Source organism: Schistocerca serialis, chromosome 5 (genome assembly GCF_023864345.2).
Source record: "Schistocerca serialis cubense isolate TAMUIC-IGC-003099 chromosome 5, iqSchSeri2.2, whole genome shotgun sequence".
NCBI lineage: Eukaryota > Metazoa > Arthropoda > Insecta > Orthoptera > Acrididae > Schistocerca > Schistocerca serialis.
This window is the reverse complement of record NC_064642.1, coordinates 103994522-104009992: the sequence shown is the minus strand read 5'-3', so window position 1 is coordinate 104009992 and position 15471 is coordinate 103994522. Positions and strand designations below refer to the sequence as shown.

Genomic DNA, 15471 nt, shown 5'->3' with positions numbered 1-15471 from the left:
CAGATTGGACAGTATCTTGATAGGAGGATATAAGATGAACTTCATCAAATGCTAGAGGAGGATAATGCTGAGGGAATTAGATTGCGAAATGAGGAACTTAAAGCAGTAGAATAATGGAATGCAGTCAGATTAAATCAGGTGTTCTTGAGGGAATTAGATTAGGAAATGAGGCACTTAAAGTTGTAGATGAATTTTGTTATTTGGGCAGCAAAACACTGATGATGGTTTAAGTAGAGAGGACAGAAAATGTAGACTGGCGATGGTAAGAGAAGCGTTTCTAAAATAGAAAAATTTGTTAACATCGAGTATAGACTTAAGCGTCAGAAAGCCTTTTCTGCAAGTATTTGTATGGAGTGTAGCCATATACGGAACTGAGACACGAACGATTAACAGTTTAGACCAGAAGAGAATAGAAGATTTTGAAATCTGGTGCTAAAAAGGAATGCTGTATATTAGATGGGTAGATTACGTAACTAATGAGGAAGTACTGGAAACTGTTGTGCAGCAAAGAGATTTGTGGCGCAAGGGGACACCAGTTTAGTACTGGAGGGAAAAGCATCAGCTTGGGGCAGCTTGATTCTGTCAGTGTCAATAAATTCACCAACAGCTGAGTACATTAAGATATTATACTATTTTATTCTGATGGCAACAAGTTTCTGCAATTTATTATGCCATCTTCAGGCCCCATACGTTTCTATCCAAATAAACGAACATGTCGTAAGCGCCATAAATCACTGGATATCGTAAATTCAATCGTTACACAGTTGCTACATTCGAAGAAGTGATAGCAGGTGATTTATGGCGCTATGCGACAAGTTCGTTTATTTGGGTCTTCAAGATGTCATAATGAAGCGCCGAAATTGGTTGCCTTCAGAATAAAATAAAATAATATCTTAAAATACACAACTGTTGGTAAATTTGATGACATTGACAATTACTTAACCAGCCGATGTCACATGGCCGTGATGGACCAACAGAATACGTTCCATTTTGTAAGCCTCATATTTCTATAGTTGTTTTAAGTCATAGGTTTGTAAGTAGTGTCTTAATTTTTATTTGCTTAGTACTTCAGTGCTCCGGATGTCTGTTGCCCTCCTTGATGTGCCTTAAATGATAATCCAATGTTCAAAAACAAGAGTCGGGCTTATCAGACTGTCTTAAGAATTTCTAAATTTAAAAGAATTTATTGGAGTTTAAATGTATAACTCTTGTGGATTACTTTAATTTCATATTCTTAATTCGTCCACTTGGACGTAAACATTTTGAGAAGTGTAAATAATTAATCGTTTTAATAAATGTTTGAAAGTGTTAGTGTCTTTTGACAGTCAGTCCTAGCTCCACATACCACTTGGTACAGTCACTGAAAATGACCTTTCCAGTACATTGCGTCATTGCAACTCGCGCTATTCGTCCGTTTATATATACAGACAACAAGAGCGGTCAAATCAGAGCTTGCACGGAAAGATTTACAGCATCCATTAGGAAAGTTCCAACACTAATTTTATTCCTAGTTTATGGGAAGCGTCAGTGCAGTAACAGCGATGCAGTTTGAACTAACAACTGAAAACAACAGACGTGCATTTGATCATAAACTTGTGAACAAGGAGTACCAAGTTGTGCGCTTGCGGCCGTAGTGCCACAAATTGCACTCTCTAAATCCTGTCTTCAAAACATTCTCCCGACTGTTTTGAAGAAGATTGAAATGTGTGACATTTCGTCCCTCAAACCTTGACTCCCAAGCAAAATCGAAGACTTAGGTTGCCTGTCGCGGCTTGACTGAAACACGAAACGCAGGTATTTCTTTTCTGGAAGAAAAGAGCACGTGTGGCGAGAAACGACCACAAATGTCCCGAAATTCACATGAAGGGTTAATGCTTTGATGACAATACCGACATTCAAGCCAATCTGAAGCGCGGGTTGAACAACATCCCAAAGAAGAACTTCTCTGACAGTTTTACAGGGTTGGATGAACGTTATATGTGTTGTACACGAGTGAAGCGGAGAATATGTAGAGCACCTTGTAACACAGAGACTCTCCGGAGGCGTTTAGAACACATGTCGAAGTCTCGATAGCGGTCCAGCCTAGTCCCAATACACGAGAGGGAGTGAAATGAATTTAAAAATGCTGTTTCCCTCACTGATTAGTGTTTCTCATACAGTTATGACTTGAATAGTAGTAGAAAAGAGGCTGCGCAACCCTTTATTTTCAAAAAAACGCTGAATTTGCTTCGTTATGCAGTAAGAGTAATTATCTCAAGCCACTTACAACCACAGACAGCTTGCCTGATTATAGGAGATTCAAATGCTGGAGAGACAGAAATTTATGGGCTCACATATCAGTTAATTCTTCAATTCCTCAAAATGGCGTAGAGCTACAGAAGATCCACTACCTGTTGGTTTCCAAAATCCTCGCCCAGGTGAAGGTAGCGTGGAGGGACATCGGGCTCTCCGACTGCCAGAAGCCTGGCGCCATCCCAGTAACGCCAACATAGGTGGGGCACCCCGAACTGCCCAACGGCTGAAAGGCTAAGCGATCGTCGAAATTACCGCTCCCGTTCATGTTGGCAGCAGAGACCTGTTACTCTCTGAGGAAGCATACAGTAAGGGAGGACCAGAGGTGTCCAAACTACTGAGTGTCGATCTCTCGGTCTCAGATCATTGTAGTACTATGTAGGACAGATCGTTGCAGAGCTTGGTAGGGTGAGTTCGTAGCGGTGCGTGGTCAGTTCAGTTCCTTGCAGTGCTTGGTAGACACAATTCCTTGCAGTGTTTGGTAGACACAGTTCGTTTCTGTACTTGGTAGTCTCAGATCGTTGCACTGTTTAGTAGGCTCAGTTCGCTGCGGTGCTTGGCAGTCTCAGTTCGTTGCAGTGCTTGGTAATTTCAGTTAATAGCATTGCTTGGTAGGCTCAATTAGTTGCAGTGCTTGGTAGGCTGAATACGTAGCAGTGCTTGGTAGCATCAGTTCATTGCAATGCTTGGTAATCTCAGTTTGTAGCGGTGCTTAGTAAGCTCAGTTTGTTGCAGTGCTTGGTGGGCTAATTTCGTTGCAGTGCTTGGTAGCCTCAGTTCATTGCAATGCTTGGTAATCTCCGTCTGTAGCGGTTCTTGATGGGCTCAGTTAGTTGTAGTGCTTGTTAGGCTGAATTCGTTGCAGTGCTTCGTAACCTCAGTTCGTTGCAATGCTTGGTAATCGCAGTTTGTAGCAGTGCTTCGCAGGCTCAATTAGTTGCAGTGCTTGGTAGGCTGAATACGTTTCAGTGCTTGGTAGACTCAGTCCGTTGCAATGCTTGGTAAACTCAGTTTGCAGCGGTGCTTGGTAAGTTCAATTAGTTGCAGTGCTTGGTAAGCTGGATCGTTGCAGTGCTTGGTAGACTCAGTTCGTTACACTGTTTAGTAGGCTCTCTTCGCTGAAGTACTTGGTAGCTCAGGTCGTAGCTGAGTTTCGTAATTTTAGTTCGTAGCAGTATATTTTTCACTTTTTTTCGTGACCAACTGTCAGGTGGTAGTATCCTCCACTCTGCGTTTAATATGTTCCTTCCCACCGTTATGGAAGCAAGCAGACACCGTTACGATCACCTGTTATCAATGAATTGGCATTAGAACGGCGATAGAAAAGCAGAACATGTTCAAAATTGAAATATTTGGTTTGCACCGCCGAAATGAGCCGCACGGTACTATATGTGTTAATTCAGTAGTATTTGTCGTCCGTGCGCCAGAAACGTATTTCGCCTCATGGCTCTTTAGCATAAATTCTGACTCGATCGTGGAGTTCGTTTTTATTAAACGAAACTCTTTCTGGGGACTGAAACAGTTATCGTTATATTTGTTTGCATTTTATGTTTTTCCATGTACTTATCGTTTGTTTCAAAATGGTTCAAATGGCTCGGAACACTATGGGACTCAACATCTGCGGTCATCAGTCCCTACTTAAACCTAACTAACATAAGGACATCACACACATCCACGCCCGAGGCAAGATTCGAACCTGCGACCGTAGCGGTCGCGCGGTTCAGGTCTGAAAAGCCTAGAACCCCTCGGCCACACCGGCCGGCATGGTTTGGTCCACAGCAAGCAAGCGGATACCTGTGTACCTTCTAGTTACCATCTATTGCAATGGTGTACGGTCGTTCGTAACGTTTTTCCGCAAGTTTAATAAACATAACAGATACGTCAAACACAGACTTTAGTCATCAGTAAGACACTGAAGCGCCAAAGAAACTGGTATACGCATGCCTATTCAAATACAGATATATGTATTCATCGCTGTGGGTAGCAACGTCTATATAAGACAAAAAGTGTCTGCCGCAGTTGTTACATCGATTACTGCTGCTACATTCGCAGGTTATCAAGATTTAAGTGAATTTCAACGTGGTGTTATAGTCGGCGCACGAACGATGGGACACATCATTTCCGAGATAGCGAAGAAGAGAGGACTATCTCGAACGACCATTTCTCGAGTGTACCGTGAAAATCAGGTTCAAAATGGTTCAAATGGCTCTGAGCACTACGGGATTTTACTTGTGAGGTCGTCAGTCCCCTAGAACTTAGAACTACTTAAACCTAACTAACCTAAGGACAGCACTCACATCCACGCCCGAGGAAAGATTCGAACCTGCGACCATAGCGGTCGCGCGGTTCCAGACTGTATCGCCTAGAACCGCTCGGCCACTCCTGCCGGCTGAATATCAGGCATCCGGCGAAACATCAAGTCTCGGACATCGCTACGGCTGGTGAAAGATCCTGCCAGAACGGGACCAACGACGACTGAAGAGAACCGTTCAATGTGACAGAAGTGCAACACTACCGCAACTTGCTGCAGATTTCAATGCTGCGCCATCAACAAGTGTCAGCGTGCGAACTATTCAACGAAACATCATCGATATGGGCTTTCAGAGCAGAAGCCCCAGTCCAGTACCCTTGATGACTGCACGATCCAAAGCTTTACACCTCACCTGGACTTGTCAACACCGTCATTGGACTCTTGATGACTGGAAACATGTTGTCTGGTTGGACGAGTCTCGTTTCAAATTCTATCGAGCAGATGGACGTCTACGGGTGGGGAGACAACCTCATGAATCCATGGACCCTGCGTGTCAGCAGGTGGAGGCTCTGCAATGGTGTGGGGTGTGTCCGACTGAAGTGACATGGGATACGACTGTGGTTCAAATGGTTCAAATGGCTCTGAGCACTATGGGACTCAACTGCTGAGGTCATTAGTCCCCTAGAACTTAGAACTAGTTAAACCTAACTAACCTAAGGACATCACAAACATCCATGCCCGAGGCAGGATTCGAACCTGCGACCGTAGCGGTCTTGCGGTTCCAGACTGCAGCGCCTTTAACCGCACGGCCACTTCGGCCGGCCATACGACTGTGACAAGTGACGCGTACGTAAATATCCCATCAGATCACCTGCATCCATTCATGTCATTTGTGCGTTTTGACGGACTTGGGCAATTCCAGCAGGTCCGTTAGACACCCCACACGTCCAGAATTGCTACAGAGTGGCTCCAGAAACACTCTTCTGAGTTTAAACTCTCCCGCTGTCCAGCAAATTTCCCAGAGATGAACATTATTGATCAGATCTGGAATGCCTTGCAGTGTGCTGTTCAGAAGAGACCCCGACCCCCTCGTACTCTTACGGATTTATGGACAGCCCTGAAGGATTAATGGTGTCAATTCCCTCCCAATAACGCATGAACCTGTGTTCAGTGGATGCCGCCTTTAGAATCTAAAGATGGCCATAGTATGGCCGAAACCGGTTATGACTGTGTCATAAGAATGTGATTGCGTCTATAAATAAACAAAAAAATTTACAAAATAATCAATCACTCACTCCACTGACAACATGTCGTTTTCTCCCACACTACTTCAGACATTAGTCGAGTCCATGCCATGTCGTGTTGCGGCACTTATGCCTGCTAGCGGTGGCCCTACACGATGTATTTACAACAGTTTATAAACTCTGGGGTAACCTTTCGATTACGCGGCTGTAAAAATCACGTGGTTTTGAGGATAAGAGCTCGTCAAGCTATGTTCGGATAGCGTTTTTAACCGGGAAGGACGTTGCTTGAAGCCTGTTCGACAGAGAGCAGGAAAGTGTAAAATATAAGAGCGTTGGGTCAGGTGAACTGGGTGCAGAATGACTTCCGCGTCCAACTCCTGTGTAGTGTACTTTCTCAGTCTAACAGAAAGCGGGTGGGCGTTGTCGTGGAGTAACATCATTTCGCGCGGTTTTCCCAGTCATTGTTATTGGACTGTGTCTGCAAGACTTTTCAGTTGCTGATGATAAATGTATTGGTAAAAAACAGTCTTGGTTGCAATTTTAGTTTGGGGCGCATTATGCTTACTACCTGAGCCCCCGTCTTACTGTTACTCGCTCCTGTGAACGGGAACGCGTTATGGAGATCCTGGTGCCTCTCGCGTCCATCTAGAAAAGATAACCTGAAGGTGCCTAAATAAGGCGAAACGCGTCATTGAAAAAATAAAAAAATAAATAAAATTGCAACCAAGACTATTTTTAACCAAAACTGTTAAGCACTAGTTTGCTGTTATACCACATATGGACTTAAAGAAGGATAACAAATGTCAGCAATGATGGCTACATTTTGGGGAAGCAGTTCGTAGTACACCGCACCGTCGCTGTTCCACCGGATGCGTAACATTATCATTTGTGGATACGCTCAGGGCTTTGTAGGGGGAGTTGCTGCTATGTTTGGGCTCAACCATTCCTTTCTTTTCCATTTGGTAGCGTAAAAACACCATTTTCCGTCACCAGTAACGATACAAGACAGGAATGTTCTGTGTCGTGTTCGAGCCAGTTGATGAGGAGCCAGCAGAGATGCACATGCCTTAGAGCATGCGGTACCCATGCACTCGATTTTCAAACGTTCCCCATAGCATGCAAATGTGGCACGATGGTCGAATGATCACAGTTCACCTTGTTTACAAGTTCCCGAGCACAATGACGTGGATCACTGTAATTAATACGTTTTAACGATCTTTATCAAATTCCGAAATTCACAAAACGATCCACCTTAAAACGAGAAAAACCATTTTCGTGCCCTGCTCTGTCCACTGGCATTATCCTCAGGCGCGGCGCAAATGTTTCTGGCTGCATCTGCTGCTTTTACTACTCTACTGAACTGAAACAGAAGAATACGTCGGAAATGTTTTTATTTCTCCACTGGAACGCCATTTTCCAGGGCCCTCAGCACATTCACTATCTCCAAACAACAAAATCACAAAATGTAAACTCTAATAGCAATAGCGAACTACAAATAAAAAATTACAATTGATAAATAAATCGAGAGCAACCAGAATACCAGCAAGAAAACCAAAAACGCTACAAATTTGTGTGGCAACCTGATATTTGCATCGACACTGCCTCTCATTTTACTGTGTTTACGACGACATAAGTGCTCGTCTTTTAGCTGCTACTGGTCTGCAGCCTCCCGCTGTTCTCTTTGTTAAGCAGTTTAGTTCAATCAGCAATTTAAGTCCCTGCAGTATGTTAACTACAGCCCGACGCTAGCATGGTCCGCGAACAGCAGATCATCAGGTGAGTTTCTTTTAATCAAGGCAGTGAAGACGGTGACATGCTGAACTGATTAATTTCTCTACTTTCGGTCCTTACCTCCTCAAGCATTAAAACTACAATCTTAAACTGTAGCTTTTATTCATTCAGTCTCGAAACTTTATGGACTGAGAGGGGAAATTTTCATTTCTCTCACTTGTTATTCGCGAATAGAATGGTCGGTAAATACACTGAGGTCACAGAAGTTATGGTATGGTGATATGCACACATACACACGGCTGTAGTATTGCGTCCACAATGTGTAACAGGACAGTGCCTTGGCGGAGCTGTTATTTGCACTCAGATAATTCAAGGGAAGAGATTTCCGAAGTGATTGTGGCCGAACGACGGAAATTAACAGACACTGAAAGAGGAATGGTATTTGGAGCTAGACAAATGGTTCAAATGGCTATAAGCACTATGGGATTTAACATCTGAGGTCATGAGTAGCCTAGACTTAGAACTACTTAAACATAACTAACCTAAGGACATCACACACACATCCCACATATCCATGCCCGAGGCAGGATTCGAACCTGCGACCGTAGCAGCGGCGTGGTTCCGGACCGAAGTGCCTGGAACCGCTCGGCCACAGCGGCAGTCTTGAGCTAGACACTTGGGACATTCCATTTCGGAAATCGTTAGGGATTTCTGTACTTCGAGATCCACAGTGCCAAGAAGGTGTCGAGAATACCGAATTTCAGCCACCACGGACAACGAAGTGTGTATTGTTGTCAGTGCTAACAGACAAGCAACACTGCGTGAAAAAAAAGCTGAAATCAATGTGCGATGCACGCCGAACGTACCCAATAGTTCAGAGTGGCGAAATTTGGCGTTAATGGGTTTTGACAGCAGACGAAGGATGCAAGTGCTTTTGCTAACAACGCAATATCGCCTGCAGCACCTCTCCTGAGCTCGTGACCGTATGTGTTGGACCCAGGATCACTGGAAAACTATAGCTGAGTGCCGATCCCAGCTGGTAAGAGCTGGTGGTAGGGTTTGTGTTTGCCCCAGACCCCACGAAACCATGGACCCAAGTTGTCAACACGGCACTGTGCAAGCTGGTGATTGATCCATAATGGTATGGGCTCTGTTTACATAGCTAGGTTGGTTCAAATGGCTCTGAGCACTATGGGACTTAACTGCTGTGGTCATCAGCCACCTAGAACTTAGAACTACTTAAACCTAACTAACCTAAGGACATCACACACATCCATGCCCGAGGCAGGATTCGAACCTGCGACCGTAGCGGTCCCGCGGTCCCAGACTGTAGCGCCTAGAACCGCACGGCCACTCCGGCCGGCTACATAGCTAGGACTGGGTCCTCTGGCTTAAATGAACTGCAATGGTTATGTGCGGCTACTTGGAGGCCATTTGTAGCTATTCATGGATTTCATGTTCCCAGACAAGGATGAAATTTTTATGGGTGACAATGCTGCGTGTCACAGGGTTACAACTATTCGAGATTGTTGATTGGCGACTCCATAGAGTGCTATGTGCACAACAACCATATACGTGAAATTAGAAGGAAGGCCAGCGTTGGCCGTAATATTGATGGTTTATTGACAGCAAAATCGATTTTCAATCACATAGTGATCATCTTCAGTGCTGTGATGTACAAATTAAACTCATAAGCACTGGTGTCCAGTTGTTACCGTTTCATAGCTTTGGGTAGTGATAATAACTTGATACCAGTGCCCATGAGTTTAATTTGTACACCACGGCACTGAAGATGATCACTGTGTGATTGAAAATCGGTTTTGCTGTCAATAAACCACCAATATTACGGCCAACGCTGACCTTCCTTCTAATTATTAGAGATTGGTTTGAAGAACACTCCGGACAGCTCTACCGATTGATTTCGCCCAACATGAATGCCATTCAACAATCAAGGGATAAAGTCGAGAGTTCAGTTCCCACACAAAATCCTGTACCAGCAGTACTTACGCAATTATGGACGTGTATAGAGTCATCTAGGCTCAATATTTCTGCAGGGGGCTTGCAAAGACTTCTTGAGCCCATGCCACGTCGAGTTTCTGCACTATGCAGAGCAAGAGGATGTCCGACACGGTATCAGGAGCTATCCCACGACTATTTCGCCTCAGTGTATGAAAGTAGCTCTATGATCCCTCCTCCATACACTTTGGTGTGAATAGCAGCGTAATCAAGCTGATGTGGATCGAAGCAAGCGAGCTGGAAGGGAGCAAATGGAATGGTGACGACGTTCCGACGCGGCGAACCGGCCGTCCTCCCCACGCGCCGGCCGGCCGCGAGGGCGCGCTGGTGGCGGCGTCGGCGTCGGCGTCGGCTGCTCAGGCGTCGCGGCGCGCCGTGCCTCCAGTCGGCCGAGCGTCGCGTCGCGAGCCGCAGCCGCCGCCGCCGCCGCCGCAGCAGCAGCAGCAGCAGACACGGCAGCAGCCGCCGCACCGCCTGCCACCTCGCGGCGCCGCCGCCAACTAGCGAGCGCCGCGGCGCACGAGCAGCGCGGCCGCCGGCGAATCGCGCCGGGCGCCGCGGCCGCCGCGCGCTGACGACCGACCGACCGCCACGAGCGTCGCCTGGCCCCGGCCGGCTGCCTGGCCGACCACTGTGCCCTTCCGTGACGCGCCGTGACGACTCGCGGCCGCGCGCCGCCGCAACACCTTCTGGCATGACTAGTCGCGCACGCCCGCTGTCGCTGTCCCTGTCGCTGCCGCCGCCGCCGTGCTGCTACTCGTCAGTGCGCCGGTGATCGCCATGGTGAAACCCGTGACGCCATATGCGACGTTCCTGTTGACGATCGGCGCACTCACCATGTTCGCCTCTGCCAAAGATAGTGAGTATTACTACCAGATGTCGTCGCTACGTGTCCGTATGCTCCTTGGGTTGGCTTGTCATTTGGATGGTGGGTCAGTACTTACTCAAAGATTTTGTCATCCGGCTGACACCTATTACAGGTCTTCTGGCTCATGAAAGAAAAAAAAATTAAGTTAGGAGTTTCGAGTTCGCGCATGATCTACATCGTCAGGAGTAAACCGACTGCTGGCACTTACATGAATGCTTAAGTTAGCTTGTAATGTGTGACATTTAGACATTTATATGTGTCTCGTCTCTCAAGAGCTATATGCTTACCACTATTCCTGCATATACATATCAAGCAAACTTAAGCATTCACGGAAGTGGTAGCAGTCAGTTTGACTCCTGATGATGCAGGTCACGGGCGAAACCCCGAGTTCTTAACTTCCGGGTGGGCACAGCGGAAAGTCCGAGAATCTGTCACACAACGACAAGGATGCCACTAAGAAAGAGTTCGTGGTCAGCGAACTTCCTGTATTCAGTGAAACGTTTTCCTAGTCCTAGCGTAAGTAACTCGCTATATTCCGCCTCCATCAAAGGAAAAGTTAAAATCAATTATTTTTATTCCTATCTGCCTCATTTGTCGCTACCAAAAGTCCCTACAGCCGCTGCTGTAAACGCACTACATGCAAACGTGAGGTACATGCACGTAACTTGTAGCAATCGGTTTTACTCCTGACGATATCGACATTCGGCGAAACGTTTGAGTTCTCAGTATATGGGTGCATACAACGCAAAGATTCTTCTTTCGCGCAACAACAAGAATGCCGCCACGAAAGAATTCGTGGTCGGCGAACTTCCTGCATTTACTGAACTGTTTTCCTCCCGATGCCGACCTTAATCGCCCTTTTAGCAGCTTCATCAAAGGAAAAGTTAATCCTAATCTTTTTCGTTTATACCTATGTCGCGTATCGGAAAAAAAAGTAGCTACAGCGATTGCTGTAAGCGCACTACAAGCAAACGTAAAGGTGAATACACGCAAGTGGCAGCATTCGGCTCTACTGCTGACGGTGTGGATAATGGATGAAACGCCGAGCTATTAATTTCAGGATGGGCACAGTTGAAACACCGAAAATATTACTTCCAAGAATGCACGTGTGTGTGTGTGTGTGTGTGTGTGTGTGTGTGTGTGTGTGTGTGTGTATGCGTATGTGTCTGTGTTCGTGTTAATGCCGTCCAGGATGAGGCACCGAAGCTGTTAACCTCAATTACTCTTCAGTATAGCTTAAAAACGTTTCCCACACAATCAGCTCACAGTATGGTTTCGCAGCGTTGAAACCAAGTCAACAGTCACATTACAGTAGTTAGTCCTAGCTGGCCAGGGTGGCCGAGCATTTCTAGGCGCTACAGTCTGGAACCGCGCGACCGCTGCAGTCACAGGTTCGAATCCTGCCTCGGGCATGGATGTGTGTGATGTCCTTAGGTTAGTTAGGTTTAAGTAGTTCTAAGTTCTAGGGGACTGACGACCTCAGATGTTAAGTCCCATAGTGCTCAGAGCCAGTTAGTCCTACTCAACATGATGTAGATCACGAGCGGAACGTTCAGCTCTTAGTTTCAGGATCGTCGCAACTGGAATAACTTTCACGCAAATGAGGAATTTGTACTTCAACACGGTTCACCAAATCCAAATGCAAGCATATTTGCGAGCAGTGGTCTGTGGTAGCGTACTTCACCGTTACAATCATGGATACTGCGCCGTTTTCGTTACGGTCGGCAATGAAGTTAAATGTGCAGTGAATATAGTCACAACTACCAGTATTTACGTCACACTTCCGCAGCCAAGTAAATACTGGATAACGGATCTAAATTCTGTTGCATTTGACCTCCATATTAGCGCGTTTCACGCTACGTTTTCTAATACGTTCCACTACAACAAACCAATAGAAACATCCTATCACCATAGAGCTCTTCAGAAGAACTCTGAAATACCATTAATGAAAGTAAATGTTTTCGTGTAAGGTATCCATAGGTACGTCAACATATTGATAGATGAAAGCGATATGAGCTTAAAACGTAAATCGGATCGCATTCGGGAGGACGACGGTTCAATCCCGCGTCCGGCCGTCCTGATTTAGGTTTTCCGTGATTTCCCTAAATCACTCCAGGCAAATGCCGGGATGGTTCCTCTGAAAGGGCACGGCCGGTTTCCTTCCCCATCCCTCCCTAATCCGATGAGACCGATGACCACGCTGTCTGGTCTCCTTCCCCAACCCAACCAACAACGTAAATCGGAACACTCCCATCTCCACAAGCTAACAAATTTGGGAAATTTTAGATGTCTCCAATGGTTGTGCAAGTGTTATGAGATTTACATGCTATTGACCTTACTTCATTAAACTTCCTTTCACACTAACGGAAGCATTTTACGTAAATAATTTCCGGAATAATTTTCCTAACATTACATATGTTTCACTTGTGGAATGGAGTCTAGAAACAACTCCACAATGCGTTTTATATCCGTAGTATTTTTTTTATCTACTGTGGATAAATTCTCCAAATTTATTTCCTTTTTTTTCAGGACTACATAGTACTTACTCTAGTTATTTCAAATACACTGAGAATTTCATAACTCAGTATCAGTATCTAGATCATGAAACGTATCCTCAGTTGTGAATGCGGACAACCATCAGCTTCATAAGGGAATGGCGGCAATGAAAATTTGTACCGGAGCGGCACTCGAACCCAGATTTCCCGCTTTTACGCGAGTGGTCGCCTTAACTGCTATGGCTTTTCGCGTATGGCTCACAGCCAGACCCAGACTATCGTATGTCGTCGATCTTCCGTCGCAACCTTTCCTCGAACACACGTTATCTAATTCCTGTAATGGGAAGGACATTTTAATTGAAAGATGCTGCCTGGTATCGGTGGATGAATACGATACTGCAGTGGTTGTGTTGTTACCACTACAGTCGCCTCTCAAGTTCCATTAGTCTAAATTTTCAGCACAGTTGTATGGGGAGATCTTAGACATGCAAACAAGACAGAACATCAGTCGTTGGAAAATCTTTCCTAGGGTCACCCTTCTAAATGGCAAATATGTTCCCAGTAGTTTCTCATTGCGATGACCTTTCGTCTCACGGACAATACGTATTTAAAATGATCTCTCCTGACAAAAAGAATGAGCGGCAACAACGTCAATATACGCCGGCAAGGTAATATTATTCGAGGACGAATTTTCAGTCTGCAGCCGAATGTGTTCTAAGTTGAAAACTTCCTGCCGGAAAGTTTCTGCCGGGCTGGGAATCGAACCCAGAAGGTGCCGGTGCGAGTACAGCGATGAAAGTGGTAGTCAGTCGAACACTGCTGACTCAGTCGGTAGAGTATGTGGTTACGAAAACAAAGGTTCCGGTTTGAATCGCGCTCAATTTTCGTTTGGCATGAAATTTCAGCAACAAAATTCTTACGTCATAGTCAAAATGTGTCTTATTCATTTATAAGCTGGATTTAGATGGGTCAGTGCCTCAGATCAATGAACTAACCATTTTTATTGTAAGCTGGATTTCGATGGATGAGTACCTCAGATCAATGACCTCACTATTTTTTATTTCCTCTTCTGCGTATTTTCATGCAAAATAAAAATGGCTTCCTTGTTATCGATATTTTTATCGTAATATCCGGAGTCTCTTGGAAACCTTCACAGAATCAAGCGGAAAGGAAGGTGTATGAATGAATCGGGAAATGAACGAGTCCAGGCGGGAAATTTCCGAATACAAAAAGGGTTCAAATGGCTCTGAGCACTGTGGGACTTAACATCTGAGATCATCAGTCCCCTAGAACTTAGAACTACTTAAACCTAACTAACCTAAGGACATCACACACATCCATGCGCGAGGCAGCGACCGTAGCGGTCGCACGGTTCTGGACTGAAGCGCCTAGAACCGCTCGGCCACACCAGCCGGCTTTTCCGGATACAGACGGGAGATGTACGAATATAGTTGAGAAAAGTAAGAATACAGTTAAAAAATATTTCCTCGATGTCTGTTACTAAGGGAGTATTGGAGGCCTCGAAAATAGTAATATCGTTTACGGGGACAACAAGAAAATTTCGTGGAGGTAAATTGACAAAAGTAGTAAGAAAAGTGTAAAATTTGTTCATACCTGTCGACAGACGCTAGTACGTTGTAACGATTTCAGCGTGAAACGTCCGTAACAGTCAGACGATTTTTTATCATTGCTGTAAAATAAAATTTAATATCGTATATATATCTACATGCGTATTACGGCAAATGCTAAAGCACCGTATATGTTCAGCAAGAAAAGACTGTTTCAGTGCACATAGCGGTGATTTACATCTATATATCTGTATCTTTCCCAAGAATAATTTCTTTTTAAAAAGCACTACACGACAGGGTATGCAGTACAGTCTCATCTAAAGTAATATGTCTCTTCTGATACATCTACCAATGTGGTCTGGTCTTCCACAGAGCAACCTTAATAAACCATAATAATTTCAGCATGATTTTCGTGGTTTTCAGTGCCTAATTTCATGCGCTTTGCAAGATTAAGATGAACTCGATGGGTTAGCTCTAAATTGCCGTCGATGTTGGTACACTGACACGTAATGCGTTCTGTCAGGTGGTTTAAAGTTGTGATATTCGTTGAGTAAGCTTATTCTTTCAGCATACCTCAGAAAAAGAAATCAAGGGGAGAAAGGTCTGGTGAACGAAGGAACCACTCCACATTACCTCTTTCTCTAAGAATTGCAGCAAAATGGCCAGGCACCCTATCCTTCTGAAACTAGTCCGGGAGTCCCTTACCCAAACGCTCAATTTGAGGCATCAATTTGTCTCTCAGCATTTTCAGATAAGTCTCACCCGTTACATATTCATCAAAGAGGAAAAGTCCTAGCACATTAGCGCTCCACAAACCACACCACAACCCCTTGGCAGCCCTGCTGTTTGAATGGACTCATCTGGTGTGGATTGCCGTGAGACCAGTACTGAAGATTCTGCCTGTTAACTTCACCATTGGCATAAAACACAACTTCATCAGAAAACATCATACACTCTTTAGTGAAATTGATGTTTTCGTCCAATTCATCTGCAAACCATCCACACA

At 45.1% G+C, this 15471-nt stretch overlaps 1 protein-coding gene across 1 annotated transcript in view; it reads left to right on the top strand.

The window, feature by feature from the left end:
• The first annotated feature begins 10130 nt into the window (after nucleotides 1-10130).
• The window catches only part of LOC126481344 (nephrin-like), a 990728-nt gene continuing 985387 nt past the window's right edge, over nucleotides 10131-15471 (top strand). Inside the window, exon 1 of the mRNA XM_050105036.1 lies at nucleotides 10131-10393. Within this exon, the coding sequence (XP_049960993.1) occupies nucleotides 10315-10393 (79 nt within the window). The 5' untranslated portion in view covers nucleotides 10131-10314. The remainder of the gene's footprint in view (nucleotides 10394-15471) is intronic.